Here is a 16,568-nt window from a genome sequence, read left to right as displayed (position 1 = left end):
CTAAGCATCTAACGAGAATGCGAGATAAATACGGTTCAGGGGGGTGGGTGTTTGATTTTGTGACATGTTGTAGTTAAGGTGTTTCTTTCTTTCTTTCTTTCTCTCTTTCTCTCTCTTTCTCTCTCTCTCTCTCTCTCTCTCTCTCTCTCTCTCTCTCTCTCTCTCTCTCTCTTTTTTTTTTTACTTACCTTACTTTTCTCTCTTTCTTTCTTTTTTTTTTACTTTCCCTTACTTTTTCTCTCTTTCTTTTTCTATCTTTCTCATTCTCTCTCTCTCCCTCCCTCCCTCCCTCCCTCCCTCCCTCTCTCCCTCTCCCTCTCTCTCCCTCTCTCTCCCTCTCTCTCCCTCTCTCTCTCTCTCTCTCTCTCTCTCTCTCTCTCTCTCTCTTTCTTTCTTTCTTTCTTTCTTTCACTTCTTCTTCCTTTCACTCTTTCTCTCTTTCTTTCTTTACTTTACCTTGCTCCTCTCTCAAATCAGAAAGCTTTTGTTTGGAGAGCTTTGTGCTTTATTTTTTGTAGTATGTGGATAATCTGATAAGTGTAGTATATCTTCTAAATTATCTTCCATATTCCGATTTTAGAGGGACTTTATAATTTGTTAACAATAAGAACTGGAATTCAATGAGTTAGTTTGTTTACATGATGATTGTTACTCATTTAAGGCAGTTATTACCAAAAAGAACTAGTAATTTGTCACTGGAATTATTGCCTTCATTTGATTAAATTATTTTATTCATGATTAGATTATTCATAATTTTATACTTTTATGACTGATTGAAAAGCGTTTCCAAATAAACACAGGCATGCGCGTACAGACATGCGGCACACACACACACACACACACACACACACACACACACACACACACACACACACACACACACACACACACACACACACACATACATATATATATATATAATTCAACAGATCAGTCTCATGGTTCTTTTTCATTCCTTTATTCCAGACACGATGTACAATTCAGGCCACCATCACCACCACAAGCAAGTAGCACCAGTCTCGCCAGATAGTGCTGCAGCCGCAGATATTTTTGAGCAGCTGTGCACTGCCTCCACCTTCAAGTCAGTTCTCTACCACTACCGCCTCCTGTGCGATGTCCTCAGGCTCAAACCCACCAACTTCAGAAACTTCTATCCCAAGCTTAAGGTGAGTTCCAAGCAAAGAGCAACTTTTATTTTCATTTTAAGTGTATGTACACATTTATGCTGATCGAATCTCCATGGAACACTTGACATTAAAGTGGAGTCTCCAAACGAAGGGGGATTAGCACTGCTATAGTCAGAGGTTAGGAAGGGCATCAGCAAGTATTGGCTTAAATATGCCTCAGAGAATTTTTCTGATTTAAAGCTCATGAATCATACATATTTACGCATGCATAGTTAGATAGATAGAGATAGATTTAGGTATGCACAAATAAGATGCATTGAGGAAGGAGTGAGTGTATGCAGATTACAATGGTTGTAGCTCAGGCTGATGTTGAGATGCATAGTATTATTTATCTCATTTTGATGTTTTGTATTAATTTCTGCTTTGTTGAATGATGTGAAATAATTAGTGATTTACTTTATTTGAATATTATGCCAGTTATTCATGTTTGGTCCCTTTCATATTTCAGTCAAAACTCCGGTCTTGGAAAGCACAAGCAATATGGAGTAAATTTGATAAACGGTCTAGTCATAAATGCTACAATCATGGCAAGGCCTGCACTAACAGTAAGGTAAGTGGAAGATATAGTCAACATACTGCAGTTAGTATATTTAACCATAATCAGAATATATGCCATAATTGTCATATTTACTTTTATTTATATATTTAATATAATCCATACAATTAGAGGCTATGTTCATGTAGATTTTTGAAAAAGAAAAAATTTGTTTCTTACTCCTCAGGTCCTGATTATTGGAGCAGGTCCCTGTGGCTTACGCACTGCCATTGAGGCTCAACTTCTCGGTGCAAAAGTTGTGGTGGTGGAGAAGAGGGACCGCTTCTCTCGAAACAATGTCTTGCATCTCTGGCCTTTCGTCATCAACGACCTCAAGCAGTTGGGGGCCAAGAAATTCTATGGCAAATTCTGTGCAGGGGCAATAGATCACATCAGTGAGTTGTTCTTTATTTACAGTCAGTGAGCATTCATTCTTGTTTGGCATTAGGTATTGTAGAAATTCTTAGGATATTGTAATAAGTTACTCATTCCCCTTGTGTTTTTGCTTGTTTCAGGTATACGGCAACTTCAATGTATATTGTTGAAGGTAGCATTGCTGTTAGGTGTGGAAATCTTTGAAAATGTAAGCTTTGAAGAGCTTACAGAACCACCAGAGGACCAGAATGAAAGTTAGTGTGATCATTTATTTATTTCTAACATGAAAGAAGATATAATGCATTTTTGTTCATTACCCTTTTACAAACCTTGGTGTGTATGTATGTGTGTCATAGTTTACTACTGCATTTTGATTTTATAAATGTCCTAATGAAATGTCTATACGTACTTAAACTTGTTCTAGAAATTGGATGGCGAGCCAGACTCAGCCCGCCAGATCATCCTGCCAATCAGTATGAATTTGATGTCCTGATCGGTGCAGATGGCAAAAGGAATACTTTGCATGGATTCAAGAGGAAAGAATTTCGTGGCAAGTTGGCCATTGCTATCACAGCAAATTTCATCAATAAACGCACAGAACTCGAGGCTAGAGTGCAGGTAATACTTAGTTTTATTGGTATGTAGTGTTTGTATACATCGCATTCAGACAGGAGTGTTGGTGTAACTGGTGCCATATCAGTCATCAGATTCATTTTTATCTATCAAAGAAAAACTAAAACAGTGTCTGATCATTGTTGATTTAAATATTTACTTCCTTTTTTTCTTAATAGGAAATCAGTGGCGTAGCTTTCATCTTCAATCAGAAATTCTTCAAGGAGCTTTATGCAGCAACAGGCATTGACCTGGAGAACATTGTGTACTACAAAGATGAAACACATTATTTTGTGATGACTGCAAAGAAACAGTCACTCATTGAAAAGGGAGTCATTCTACGCGTAAGTTGTAGACGCTTGTCAATTTCTCTTTCATTTCTCAACGTGTAAATTGCATTGATGTGTATTTATGGTACTTTTGAAGAAAGTAAAAGCAAATTAAAACTATTTTTTCCCCATATCTCTAGGACCTTCAAGACACTCAACAGCTTTTACACCCAAGTAATGTAGACCGGAATGCTCTCATGGAATATGCTCGTGAAGCAGCAGACTTTTCTACAAGCTACCAGTTGCCTCATCTGGATTTTGCTGTTAATCACTACGGCAAACCTGATGTAGCTATGTTTGACTTCACATCCATGTTCGCAGCGGAAAATGCGTGCAGGATGGTGGAGAAGAGAGGCCACAAGCTTCTCTCTGCGCTTGTAGGAGACAGCTTGCTGGAGGTGATGCATTGTTATGATTCTGTTTCATGTCACTTCAGCATTGCTGTTTCAGCATTGATAGAAAAAGAGATAAAAATGAAATAGATAGAGTAAAGTTGCACTTTGATATTTTTTTTTTCTCCATGTTTTGATTTAGTAGTGATTCAGCATTCATGTAATCATCATTTTTTAACCTATTTAATAAATTTCCTTTTTGTGTTACAGCCTTTTTGGCCAACGGGATCAGGATGTGCTAGAGGTTTTCTAAGTAGTTTTGATGCTTGCTGGATGATTCGCTCATTTTCCTCGGGGAAAATGATGCCTTTGGAGGTGCTTGCGGAGAGAGAGAGCATTTATCGGCTTCTAGCACAGACCACTCCAGAAAATCTCAGCAAAGGTTAGTTTTGAAATCTGGGAGTCTCCTGATCTCTAGTTAGAGATCCATGTTTCTATAAAAAGCTTATGAATTCAGCAAAACTTTGGATATTATACTTCCTTTTCTTTGTTAAGTAAGTTTGATTATCATTTATTTAATAATGTAATAACAGGGATTTTACATTTAGTTTTTATTGATCAAATTTGATTTCAAGGACCTTTGTTCAGTGATGTAATAAGAATACGTAATTGTATATAGATATACCAGACATCTGTTTATCTATTAATCATTGGCTCTCTTTCAGATCACTCTTCCTATAGCCTGGACCCGGCGTCAAGATATCCAACCATTAACCTGCGCGCGGTGCTTCCCTTCCAAGTGCGCACTCTGTTCAACACTGACGACCCCGTTCATCTGGAGGAGATAACGAACCCGCATCTGGTCAATAATGATGAGTTGCCGAAGAAGAGGAAACGTAGAGGTGTGTAGTAGTTGCAACAAATTTTTGGAGAAAAGTATTAGTATGAAAGAGTAAATTTCACATGTCAAGATTCGTATTTGATGTATCAATATTACGATCATCATTAGAATGATGTAATTTGAAACACTGATTATTCATCTTGCCTTGTGAAATTATTCATTCTCATTTATAGTGCAGTATGCCAAGTAGATGATCAGTAGCTTTTCATGAATACTAATTTTTTTTTCTTCCTAATCTTGAAAATAGACTGTTGGATATATTGGTATTATCTTCTGCAGAAGAGAAGAATTTAAATTCAACAGTAGGGAGTAATCAAAAGCTTCATTTTAGCTCAGGCATGGCTTATCTCTTAATTAGAATACATTTGAGTCCTTGCTTTCTACTAATCTTGAATACTGCTTTTACTCCATTGAAAAATCTTCTAATATAGTAACGTAGAGAGAGAAAAAACTTGTACTTTTGATTTTTCCATGTGGTCCTGGCTGGCTCAGCAGTAAAGGGTAAATAATATACTTAATGAATGGTTTCTTGTAGTTGCATGTATAGAAATTCTAGTTTGCATGATAGTTCCTTCTCTTAACCTTTCTTTCATCCTGTATTATTTCACAAATAAAATGTTTTCTCCTTATACTATTCCCATTTAGCATCTTTATTTTCCTCCCTTCTTTCCTCCAGAATGATTGACCTAGGAAATAGTTCTGTACACTAATGGTCAGAAATCATGGCACAATTGTCCTGTCTTCTATTTTTTTAACACAATTTGGTTTATTTTTACTTGACTGTGCATTTCATGAGTTTGCCTTTATTTAGACAGATTAAAGTGGGATTACATGTAGATGGCATGTTACACCATGTCATTGGAATGATGGTTTAGACCTCATAGGCTCAGATCTGACTAATTAATCTCTTAGTGAAGAATAGCTTGCTCAGTCATCTACTGGCAACAACGCATGTGTGGAATGCAGAATGTTTATGACAATGAACCTGTCATTAACATTGGGAGTTAGTCATATGATTACAAAATTGCATAGCCTGCAAAGGAAGTGATATGGGACATATTACCACTAGAGAAGTGTATATGGTCCATAAATAGATAACATGCTTTGTCTTTTTTGTTTCCTTTTATTTTATTGCATGAGACAGTTGCATATACTGATATTAATCCCTAAAGGATGTATGTCCTTTATTTATGCACAATTGGATGAGGATGTAGAGGACACATGGCAAATTATACCATTATTCCCAGAGGTTGTATTGATGTGCCACTTCTGTGCCACAGCTTAAGAGTGGGCATCCTTTAAGGGTTAAAACTAGTCCTATACCTCTCCTGTTTCCCTATCATTCAGTGTAAGTGTATATGTGTTAGTTTGAGTGAGTGAGTGTGTGAGTGTGTGTGTGTGTATGTGAGTGTGAGTATGAGTATGAGTATGAGTATGAGTGTGTGTGTGTGTGTGTGTGTGTGTGTGTGTGTGTGTGTGTGTGTGTGTGTGTGTGTGTGTGTGTGTGTGTGTGTGTGTGTGTGAGAGAGAGAGAGAGAGAGAGAGAGAGAGAGAGAGAGAGAGAGAGAGAGAGAGAGAGAGAGAGAGAGAGAGAGAGAGAGAGAGAGAGAAACAGGGGGACTGTGAATGTGTAAGGTAAGGCAGTGTACATATTCATATGCATGCATATGTATTCATTATTTTTTATTTTATTTTATTTTTTTACTTCATAAATGTTTTATGGAATATATTTAAGATGTTTAGCAGACTACATAAAATACAATGATGAGCATTTATAAATACATTTTCATTCTCAACAGTTTTGTTTCAGAATTATTTTTGAAACTGATTATGCAAGATATCCATAAGATGTATTGTCAATTTTTGTTTTTTTAAAAGATATGTTGAGAATTTAATTCAGAGAAGGATAAAAGTCAGCCTTTTTCTGAGATCCCATTCCTAAACTTCGCTCTTTTTCCCGGTCAGATTCATTCATACATCCTGATACCTTACTCATTTGGTGCAAGAAACAAGTGGCGCTTTATGACTCCATCAGTATTGAGAACATGACCACCTCCTTTAAGGTATGTTATATTTTTGTATGTGTGACCTTTTGATATTGTTTTTTTTTTTATGGTAATTGTGATTCTTGGATATCCCTAATGATAAGTTTATATTGTTTTTTTGTTTGATTTTTTAAGCAGCAGTTTGACTAAAAGGTATGTGATTTTTACAGGATGGTCGGGCTCTTTGTGCTATTATTCATCGCTACCGTCCTGACTTGATTGATTTTGAGGCTCTGCGACCTGAGGATATTGCTCAAAATAACCAGCTAGCATACGATATCTTGGAGAGGGATTTTGGCATCCCACCAGTGAGTTCGGAAATTTTTTGGTCATGCAAGATGGGTTTTAGTCCTTGAGAATTAAGTCAAATATTTCTATATTCTTATATTTTATTAATAGTATAAGTACAAAGGTATGTATTTAACTGACATTGTGTTTTGCCAGGTAATGACTGGGAGAGAGATGTCAGAGTGTGAAATTCCAGACAAGTTAAGCATGATTTCATACATCTCTCAAATCTATGACGTCTTCCGGGGGGAGATTCCCCACATCAAACATCCAAAAATGGTAAGCAAAAGAGTGACTGTCAGCTGTAATTATTTGAATGGACTTACATATTTCTAAAGCTCAGAAGTTAATTACAAGTTATGTAAGAGTGTCTATTTACATCATTTTGTCTTTTTTGTAAAGCATTTTTTTGTTGGTAAACTTTCAGGTAAGATTATCTTAAAGAGAAACAAGATGTATTTTCAGTAAACGAGTTCAGTCTTTGCATATCAAAGACTAATCAGTACCTTCAATTTGAGAGTGATAATAATAATGATAATGATAAATATACAAACAAATAGAAATGAAATAAAGTCTCAGGTCTATTTCCTTATCTGATAAATCTTTCCTTTACCAGGATGATGGAGAGATGGAGATTGAACAATCCCACATCCAGCGCAGCACACCTCATGTTAATATTTTGAAAAATCTCACAAACAAAACAGCCAATGTGTCTCAGGGTACGCCAACCTCCAAGAAGAGATCAACATTAGAAAGAGGAACTGTCAAAAGGTGAGGGAAATTAAAAACAAATTTCATGTGAATGATCATCTCTCTGTGTGTGCGTGAATGTGTGCAGTGAGTGAGAGAGATAGGAAATGATATATATATATATATAATATAATATATATATATAGATATATATGTAGAGATAGATATATATAAGGAGAGAGAGAGAGAGAGAGAGAGAGAGGGAGAGAGAGAGAGAGAGGAGGAGAGAGGAGAGAGAGAGAGAGGAGAGAGAGAGGAGAGAAGGAGAGAGAGAGAGAGATAAGAAATGAGATGTGTGTATATATATATATATATATATATATATATATATATATATATATATATATATATATATATATATATATATATATATATATGTAGAGAGAGAGTGAGAGTGTGTGAGTGTGTGAGACAGAGTGTGTGTGTGTGTGTGTGTGTGTCTGTGTTGTGAGATTTTTGCCCTCCTTTGTGAGCAATAGTAGGGTTTAGTAGATCAAATTTTTACCTCTGAATGCTGAATTTTCAGAGAGGATGGTCGCATCACGTGCCGCATGGTGGATGATGCAGGTGGCCAAGTTGGGAAGTCGGACACTCTCAAGAAGACAAAGAAACGAAGAAGTGATAGGGTTGTATCTCCACAGGTAAGTTGACCAATGATTTATCTACCAGATTATAAATTTTTCCCAATGCATTACTGTTCAGAGGGTGAGGGAAGAATAGAGATGGGGCACTATGTAGAATCTTTGCAATGGATATATTAATCCATAGAAAAAAGGGATCATAATATCTTAGAATGTATTACATAAAGGACGTTGATAATCACTCAAAGAAGGAGGGCACTGAAGTTCCCCCTGCCAACTTCAGGAAATTTCATGCCTTAACCACCATCAGGATGACCCAGAGTCACGTCAGCGGCGAGAGGAAATTCTTGCTAACCGGATTGAACGCTTGAGAAAGCAAAAGGAGAGGCGAGAGCTAGACACCGTGCGCTTCATCCGTTCAATGCAGATGTTGCAGTGCGGTGCCCACCCCCAAACCCCAGTCCAGGCTTCGTATGACAAAGACGGGGACGAGGGGCTGGTGGAGTATAGGAAGAATTGTCCGAAAACTATGAAGGAAAAAGTGTTTGATTTCGAAAAGAAACTGAATTACTGTTTCGTAAGGAAACGTTCTCGGAAGTGGCATGGCGTGATTTTTTGTGACACGTTATGACTAGGAGTAGCCTAATCCCTAACGATGATGAGTGGACATTCACTGGCAGTGATTAACAACATTCGAAAATGTATTAATATTTTTATTTTGTTTATCCTCCTTTTATTTGTGCTGTAGTATTTTAGATATTTTCAGTGGGTGAGTTTGAAGTTGATGTTTGATGTTTTCAGATATTTTGATGCTGTTTTCTTTTTTTGTTTTTCTTTTTTTCATTCTTTATTTTTTGTTAACTAACAATGTGTTCTCATATGTGTAGAGTGTGACTATTAGTAATGCATTGTCCAGGTAGAATTGTATTTCATTATCTGTGTTTTCAAAAGTTATTTTTCATTCAAACTTTCTTCTGTCAAAGCTACAGTATATAGACAAGGACACAGATGTATGCACATACACATACACACCACTCACACACACCCCATATACACACAATAAACCGATATATATATTTTTTTCTTCTTCTTCATTTAGTTCCTTTCCCAGTCAGGGATTTTGAAATATTTATTATGGCTATTGTGTACCGATTATATAAAAGTGCCTAACAACACTGTGCATGCCAACAGGAGAGACAAGCGCGTGAGGAGCCACAGAGGAAGGCCTTAGTGGACCACAAAGAAGAATTCTCTGATAAGGTCAGGGATCTCGAAGCCAAATTTACTGCCAACTCTTCTTCTCAAGCCTCTGATAAGAAGCCAAAGGTCAGCATATGCTTTCATCATATGCATAGTATACCGTGTTATCATACTGTGGGATAATTATTTTAAGAGAATATAGATGGCAAGTCCAGTGGCTGCTTTATGTTAGGATGTTCTTTTTAATCTGCATCAAGGTGGTAGGGTCAGAAGATACTTGCCTCAAAATTATATATATATATACATATATATATATATATATGTATATATATATATATATATATATATATATATATATATATATATATATATAATATATATATATATATATATATATATATATATATATATCTGTGTATATCTGTGTCTGTGTCTATCTGTGTATGTATTTGTATATTTATACATATACATACACACACACACACATATTATATATATATATATATATATATATATATATATATATATATATATATATATATATATATATATATATATATATATATATATATTTGTCAAGTAGAATGACTCAGAGATATATAAGGTATTATACCTTGAAATAAACAAAATAAGTATGATTATATTGTTTTTTGTTAAATTATTTTTATATGTATAAATATCAGCAATTCCAGGTTTTAATTCCTGACCTGTGGATTTTTTGCTGTATTTGATCCCTTCCATGTTCTACATATGATTTTACTTTTTGTCCACATATACCATTCCCTCTGGAGATGTGTATGTTCATTCTTCTGATGACTTGTAAGAATCCTATTGATAGGTATATCAATGTTCAAGGAAATCAGTAGTTGATAAGAATCTTTCACTGAAATTAGTGAAGGACACTCTTTTCTTGATTTAATGCTTTTGTTAGAGGTTTTGCTTGCTTTTATTCATTTAGCACAAGCACTCGGATTATAGATACTTCATGTTCACCAGTTTTCTGAGCTTTGCAGAATATTCCTGAAGTGCCAATACCTGCACTTGCACACTTTTGCTTCACTGTTGCAGCTTTTATAATTATTTTTTAGTTTTAATAGTCTCCCTTTGTTGGAGTCCATTATACTGCTGTTTGTAGAGTAGATTGAAGAGAACCACTCTCATGTGAATGATTCTACATTTAGGACCTGATTCGTGCCATTGGTAAGATTGAGAAGTCTGACTGGAATATGGTGGCTATAGAGAAGAAGATGCATGAAGATAGATTTGGCATGGAAGTACAAAAAGACAGAGAAAGGGTTCCCAAGTGGAACAGAGATGCTTTCGATGATAAAGCTGACAAGGTGAGTCCAGTGGAGGAGAGGAATCTTGAACCAGATTTCATTGGGTTCAGTCTGAGATCTGAGCTTAATTGGTAGTCTTTCATAATTAAAAGCTTGAAGAAATTTATATTTGAGTATCCACTTATACTTCCTTTTCATGTGTTGAAGTTGTTTTTTATATGTACTTTCTTTCTTTAGTTTTTATTCATTTTACGCTAGCTTTCCTTTTGTTTGCTAGTTTGTTTGTATCAATCACATCACCACTCAGTGTGTGAGATCACCCTATTTAAATACATTTTTTTCCATTATTGAAGCTTTTTTTATATCAGCATATTTGCACTTTTGCACTCACATTAGTTATTACTTGATGATTTATTAAATAATATATTGATATCCCCACCCCAGTTCCACAATATTGAGAGGCGACTAAGAGAAAATGGTGAAGATGAAGAGACGATTGCCAAATACAGGGATATCGATGCCTCACTGAAGCGCTTAGAAATGAAGCTGCGTGAAGGATCCACGCTTGAAACGGGCTTGCGTGGGCAGAATAAGGTGTCCAACCTAGCTTCTCAGCTGTCTTCCAAGTGGGAAAAGAAGGAGACAGAGAAGATCCCAATTACCCGACAAGTAAGATTGACTGCAGTTTATTTTATTTCATTTTTATTTTCTTTAATCGTAAGGTCACCTTTTTTTTTCCTGTATGTTGCTTTACTCTCATTGTATTCAGTACTAAATTTCTTTTGGGTTTTACAGCCATCAAGACCAATGGTTCCCTTGCCAACATCAGGATCTGATTTGTGCCACTTCTGTGGTAATCGTGTGTATCTTGTGGAGAGATTGAGTGCTGAAGGAAAGTTCTTCCATCGACAGTGCTTTAAGTGCGACTACTGTGCTGCCAATCTTCGTCTTGGTAAGTGTGTGGTATTTTACAATAGATTATTTTACCTCAACAATTAGAGTAGGAAATAATGACTGAAGTTATACCATTGGGTATGTTTGTAAATTCCAATGTTCTTTATTTACCTAATTGGTTTATAACAAGTTATAAAATTACTGGATATGATACAGCTTTTTGAATTATCCTCTTCTTTGTCCTTTAACCCATCTAAGACTTATTAAATTCTCTTAGGTAATTACATATATGACCGAGAGGGTACATATGGAGGCAAGTTCTTCTGCATACCCCACTTTGGGCTAACCTCACGTGCCAGAGGGGTAAGACGTAAAGTTGAGGACACAGACAGTGCCAAAGAAAATATTGTACCACCTGCTGCTTCAAGCACACCACAACCTAAAGTTCAGGTTAGTCATTGTGTATTGTTTATTGTAAGATATTTCATAATTATGGATGTAGGCTTACGTACATCTCCATTCTGGAGGATTTCTTTGTTACTTTCTTTTGTAACCTAATTTGTAATTAACAGATTGATTCATTTTTATTTAACTTTCTACACCAAGTGAATGTAACTTTTGATTGTAAGAGTTGTGTTTTTTTTTCATTCAAATAAATATTGTATTGATAACATCTGTATGATAATTTCAGTTTTGTACAGAGCAGCATGTTGATGGTTAGATTTAACAATGTAGCATTGTGTTGTTTTCAGCAGAAAGGGATGGCACTGTTATCAAACAGATTATTCTATATCTTCTTATAATTTTTTTCAACAGCTGAACTATTTCCTAAATAAAAGTGGAAGAGAAGCCTCTTTAACTGAATATTTCTCCATGGTCTTTGCTCTTCTCTTTTTGTGGCAAGTGATTACAGTTACACCACCAGTTAGCCATAAATTTGTTTAGTAAGCCATTAAAGTTATGAAATGGGGAACTGTGAGAGAAGTACAAAGAGAGGGGAAGTAAGAACAGATTTGAAATAATCTAGAAGGGATAAGCAAGGTTAGAAGGAAATACTAAAAAGTATGGATCAAAAGAAAATGAAGTGAGATACATGGTTGTTTTTAAGATTTTGATTTTTTTGTTTATTTTTTTTAGGTGTTTGGGAAAAAAGAAAAAGGAAAAGTAATTCCACCTCAAAGGAGAAGAGCAAAAGTACAATATTTTTCTTTTCATACATATTATATATATATATATATATATATATAATATATATATATATATATATATATATATATTTTATATATATATATATATATTATATATATATATATGTATATATATATATATTATATATTATATATATATATATATATATATATATATATATATATATATATATATATATATATATATATATATATATATATATATATATATATATATATATATATATATATATATATATATAATATATATATATATATATATATATAATATATATATATTATATATATATTTATATATATATATATATATTTATATATACATATATACATATATATATACATACATATATACATATATTTATATATATATATATATATATATATATATATATATATATATATATATATATGTATGTATGTATGTATGTATGTATGTATGTATGTATGTATGTATATGTATGTATTTTATATGAAAAGGTGATATATTTAATCACATAGATAGTCAGTATTTTTCTATAACAATTGGCTTCTACATCCACTTTATTTATGTGATACAGATTTTATCTTTATGTATGTAATATTTCTTCGTCTTCAACTCATCATGCTGTAATTAAAGTGTTTAGACCAAGAGACATTTGACCTGTCATCGACATTTTTATGTGTTGAAACCTTTGTATATGAATTCATGTAATTATATATTTAGGTAACTTATTTATCATTGGTAATTTCCCCCACTTTTTCTTAAAATGTTGCACTTACTTAGAAGTAGAATTGCACAAGACTAAATATACTAATTCCTAACTTTTACTAAACTTTTGCAGCATCTGATAAAAAGAAAGTATTTTACACTATTCTCTCGTCCACTACTCCCTGAAATGTATTTGCTCTTCAGCTTTTAACTTGCTTCCTCGTTGCTCGTTGCACAAATTGCATGCCTTTCGCTCTTGATGCCTGCTTCTTGTTCTGATTCTGATTCTTAAAGTAGACGGAACTTCTGAGAGTCAAGGGTTACATTATTGGTTTTGGTGGCTGCCTTGTGATGAACACAACACTTGCATCTTAATTGGAGAGAAGAAAAACGCACGCCTCTGCTGAAACACCTGTGCGTACATTGTGCGTACACGGGGGATTTTTGTTTGCGAATCTCATGTGTTTGGGTTTGTGCGGACTTGTCATTTGCCGAGCTACATTGCCGATGCTTTTTGCGAAGTGCTCATTGACCCCGTTGAGGAACATGGCTGAGTTGTGCTGCTACACTTGCCTTTCTACATCTAGAGAATGTGTTCTTTAGGTTTATAAGAGAATCTAAGAGCTCATATGAATGTAACCAGTAGCACAGCAGGCATGAATGGCATGGCCTTGAGGCAAGCATTTTAAAATATATAAAAAATCCAGATTTCTGTGAGTTCTTGCTTTTTGTAAACCTATTGTATTTTAATTTTTATTTATCTGAAGTTTGATAACGGAAAGAGAGGAACCTTTCTTATTTAAATTGGGTTAAAACACAATACTGATACGCACACCAGGGTATAGACAGATAATAATTTTTTACATTTACATTGCCAAACACCCACCTGATAGGCAATTGCTCACACTAATCTATTCATATATATTCTCCTATACAATTTCTAACTCCAACATGACCACATATTTTCTGCTACACAGTCATTTACATTTATAAACTCATAAACTCATAGACACTTTTAAACGACATCTGACACTCCTGTTCTCATACAGTCATGTGATCACTCAAATACACACTTATGTAATCACTCAACACTCACATATTCTTCAATATTCTTAGACAAAGAAAGGAAAAAAAAAAGGCACTAAGCGAATACTTTCTGGTATTAAAATTCAGAGGTGTACCGTTATTGAAATCATGGCAGGCGATGTCATCAAATTAACAAATCAATTGACTGTAAGGAACTATCAAGCTTGAAAACAATAGACAAATAAGAAATTGTCTCATTCAAAAAGTTACGACAATCATCAGACACTGAACCGTGGCACAAATTTTCTTCACAATTGAATGGGCAGTACGGTAAAATAGTAGGAAATTTAACCTAGATTGTAAAATGTAATTTAATTGTTATCCCTGAATCTCGAACTCACATCCTCTAAGACTGTAGAAGGTAATGGGGTAGCACTGAGCCAAAAAAAAAAAAAAAAAAAAAGTTTGCTGCGCATCACTCACACAACTGCTAATCAAATTACATCGTAAGTTATGAACCACAGCTCTTTTACTTGAGGGGGAACCGAGAGTATTTCATATCCAAAATATATGGCCTCTTCTAGTTGAGGCAGATCCTCGTTTGGGTGATGATACTCCTGGCCCTGAACTACTTGGTGGTGATAATACGTGGATTTTGGTAGCCTAAGATGATGAGACCGCACGAGCCTGCTGCTCTACTCGCCCATCAGCTGTTTCTAGGCCAGGTGAGAGGATGATTTGCTATCATGGGCCACTGAACAACAATTTTTGAGCAGGGGGAAGGAAAGGTAAAACTCTGGACGAATTGGGGGGGAGCGGGGCGTTTGTCAGGGCACAGGATTTGCTATACCTGTAGGACTGGATTGGATGAGACGATTGCACAGGTTAGATTTGAGGTATGCAGTCAGTATAGGTTAAACATGATTAAACGTATTTCTAATAGTCATTAGAGATCAACATCGTTACAGACTATTGGGGGCTGCATTGCCCGCAATAGTTCTAATTCTCTTTTTGACAAATATTCAGTGAATAGAAATAAAAACATTGAAGTGTGTTCATCTTCAATTCTTTTAATACTGGTAACCTTATAGAATATATGAACTTAAATTCTTCAAGACCAACCAGATGAATTAGATGTTACCATCTTAAAATAGACATGATTTATGAGTACTGGCTGCATTATCAAACTTTCCTCAGCTACAGAACCAGTGATTGTGAATTACAGGAAATGACAAAGGGTTTGGATAACACACCTGAATATTCTTAAGAAGGACTTAATGCATAGAGAAACTTGGGAATCTTCAGGGTCTATCATTCATAGGCAGATAACTTCTTTTATTTTTGTTTTTCCTAACATCTTCATTTCTTTCTTCATCCTACTGGTATCACAAGAGACAATTGTGATTTAGAGGTAGTGTATCTGTAGTTGATTACCTGACTGTAGAGCTTGTTAAAGTAAAATGCATGAAATTTTAAAAAGAATTTTCTAAAGGCTCGACTTGCTTCTTAATATCTGAAGTGTGTTGGTTTTGTGAAAGCATGTGTTTTTTGTTACTTTTCTCTCACTCTCCCTCTCTTCTTGATCTCAATATTTATTTTCATGAATAGATGTCTCATACTCACATTATTTGCTTTTAGCAGTTGGTACTAGTAACCTGTAGACTAACCCCAGGATTCATGGGATTCCAGATGAGAAATGGACCCCAAACATGGCCTATAAATGGGCACGGGTCAATAGATTGGATGCAACAGTGTGATGGCGAGATGTCTCCTCGGCAGTACACAGCTCTCATACGACGAGCCTCCTCCCTTCACTATCGCCCTAAGCACTTCCTAAATCACCACAGTGGTGGATCTGATCTGACTGACAAGACCAGCGATAGGGATATTATTTTAAAGACTGACCAAACTTGTACGTCCAGAGACAAAAATTCTGTACTAGGGATTAGGTATTTGGATAGGCAGAGCTCGTTCAAGGACAACTGCAGTAGGATGGTAGCCAGCGCTGTGTCCTTCATGCCAAGTGATGTAGATAAACATTCTAAATTCCCCCATGGTAGGAATTGTAGATTGTCTCAGAGTTTCAGACTACCCAACAGTACTGCACTTGTAAAGCAGTTCAGTAACCTGAATATCAATTCACAGAATCCTCACCACAAGGGTGATTCAGAGGCTAAACTCTTTGTAAAATTGACAAGCAGTACTCATCTCTCAGAGAGTAATGACTTCCAAACTCAGGAAACTTCCAACCCCGAATACTCATCCAAAGATATCAATAACAAAGACACAAAGCTCCGAAAGTGTAAGGCGGTTATGAATCTGCAACTGACGAGAGAG

At 35.2% G+C, this 16,568-nt stretch overlaps 1 protein-coding gene across 14 annotated transcripts in view; it reads left to right on the top strand.

Moving 5' to 3' along the window:
- The window catches only part of Mical (Molecule interacting with CasL), a 188,814-nt gene that overhangs the window by 151,895 nt on the left and 20,351 nt on the right, over nt 1–16,568 (top strand). For 11 of the 14 annotated variants that reach the window (XR_015190968.1, XR_015190967.1, XR_015190962.1 and 8 more), the window contains 20 exons: nt 967–1,166; nt 1,636–1,737; nt 1,910–2,117; nt 2,238–2,351; nt 2,522–2,715; nt 2,889–3,053; nt 3,179–3,436; nt 3,641–3,812; nt 4,096–4,272; nt 6,237–6,334; nt 6,487–6,624; nt 6,761–6,883; nt 7,221–7,375; nt 7,881–7,995; nt 8,246–8,512; nt 9,127–9,261; nt 10,317–10,475; nt 10,860–11,084; nt 11,211–11,367; nt 11,587–11,759. Coding sequence is in view for 4 of the 14 variants with exons in the window: in XM_086535925.1 (XP_086392051.1) it covers nt 972–1,166; nt 1,636–1,737; nt 1,910–2,117; nt 2,238–2,351; nt 2,522–2,715; nt 2,889–3,053; nt 3,179–3,436; nt 3,641–3,812; nt 4,096–4,272; nt 6,237–6,334; nt 6,487–6,624; nt 6,761–6,883; nt 7,221–7,375; nt 7,881–7,995; nt 8,246–8,512; nt 9,127–9,261; nt 10,317–10,475; nt 10,860–11,084; nt 11,211–11,367; nt 11,587–11,759 (3,330 nt within the window). In the remaining 10 variants the exon portion in view is untranslated. The remainder of the gene's footprint in view (nt 1–966; nt 1,167–1,635; nt 1,738–1,909; nt 2,118–2,237; nt 2,352–2,521; nt 2,716–2,888; nt 3,054–3,178; nt 3,437–3,640; nt 3,813–4,095; nt 4,273–6,236; nt 6,335–6,486; nt 6,625–6,760; nt 6,884–7,220; nt 7,376–7,880; nt 7,996–8,245; nt 8,513–9,126; nt 9,262–10,316; nt 10,476–10,859; nt 11,085–11,210; nt 11,368–11,586; nt 11,760–16,568) is intronic. The other 3 variants (XR_015190969.1, XR_015190970.1, XR_015190971.1) reach the window with 1 other exon arrangement.

This window comes from Penaeus japonicus, unplaced genomic scaffold (genome assembly GCF_977035675.1).
Source record: "Penaeus japonicus unplaced genomic scaffold, GWHDUDI00000001_assembly GWHDUDI00000004, whole genome shotgun sequence".
Classification (NCBI taxonomy): domain Eukaryota; kingdom Metazoa; phylum Arthropoda; class Malacostraca; order Decapoda; family Penaeidae; genus Penaeus; species Penaeus japonicus.
The sequence above is the reverse complement of the archived record's forward strand: the minus strand, read 5'-3'. Positions and strand labels throughout refer to the sequence as shown.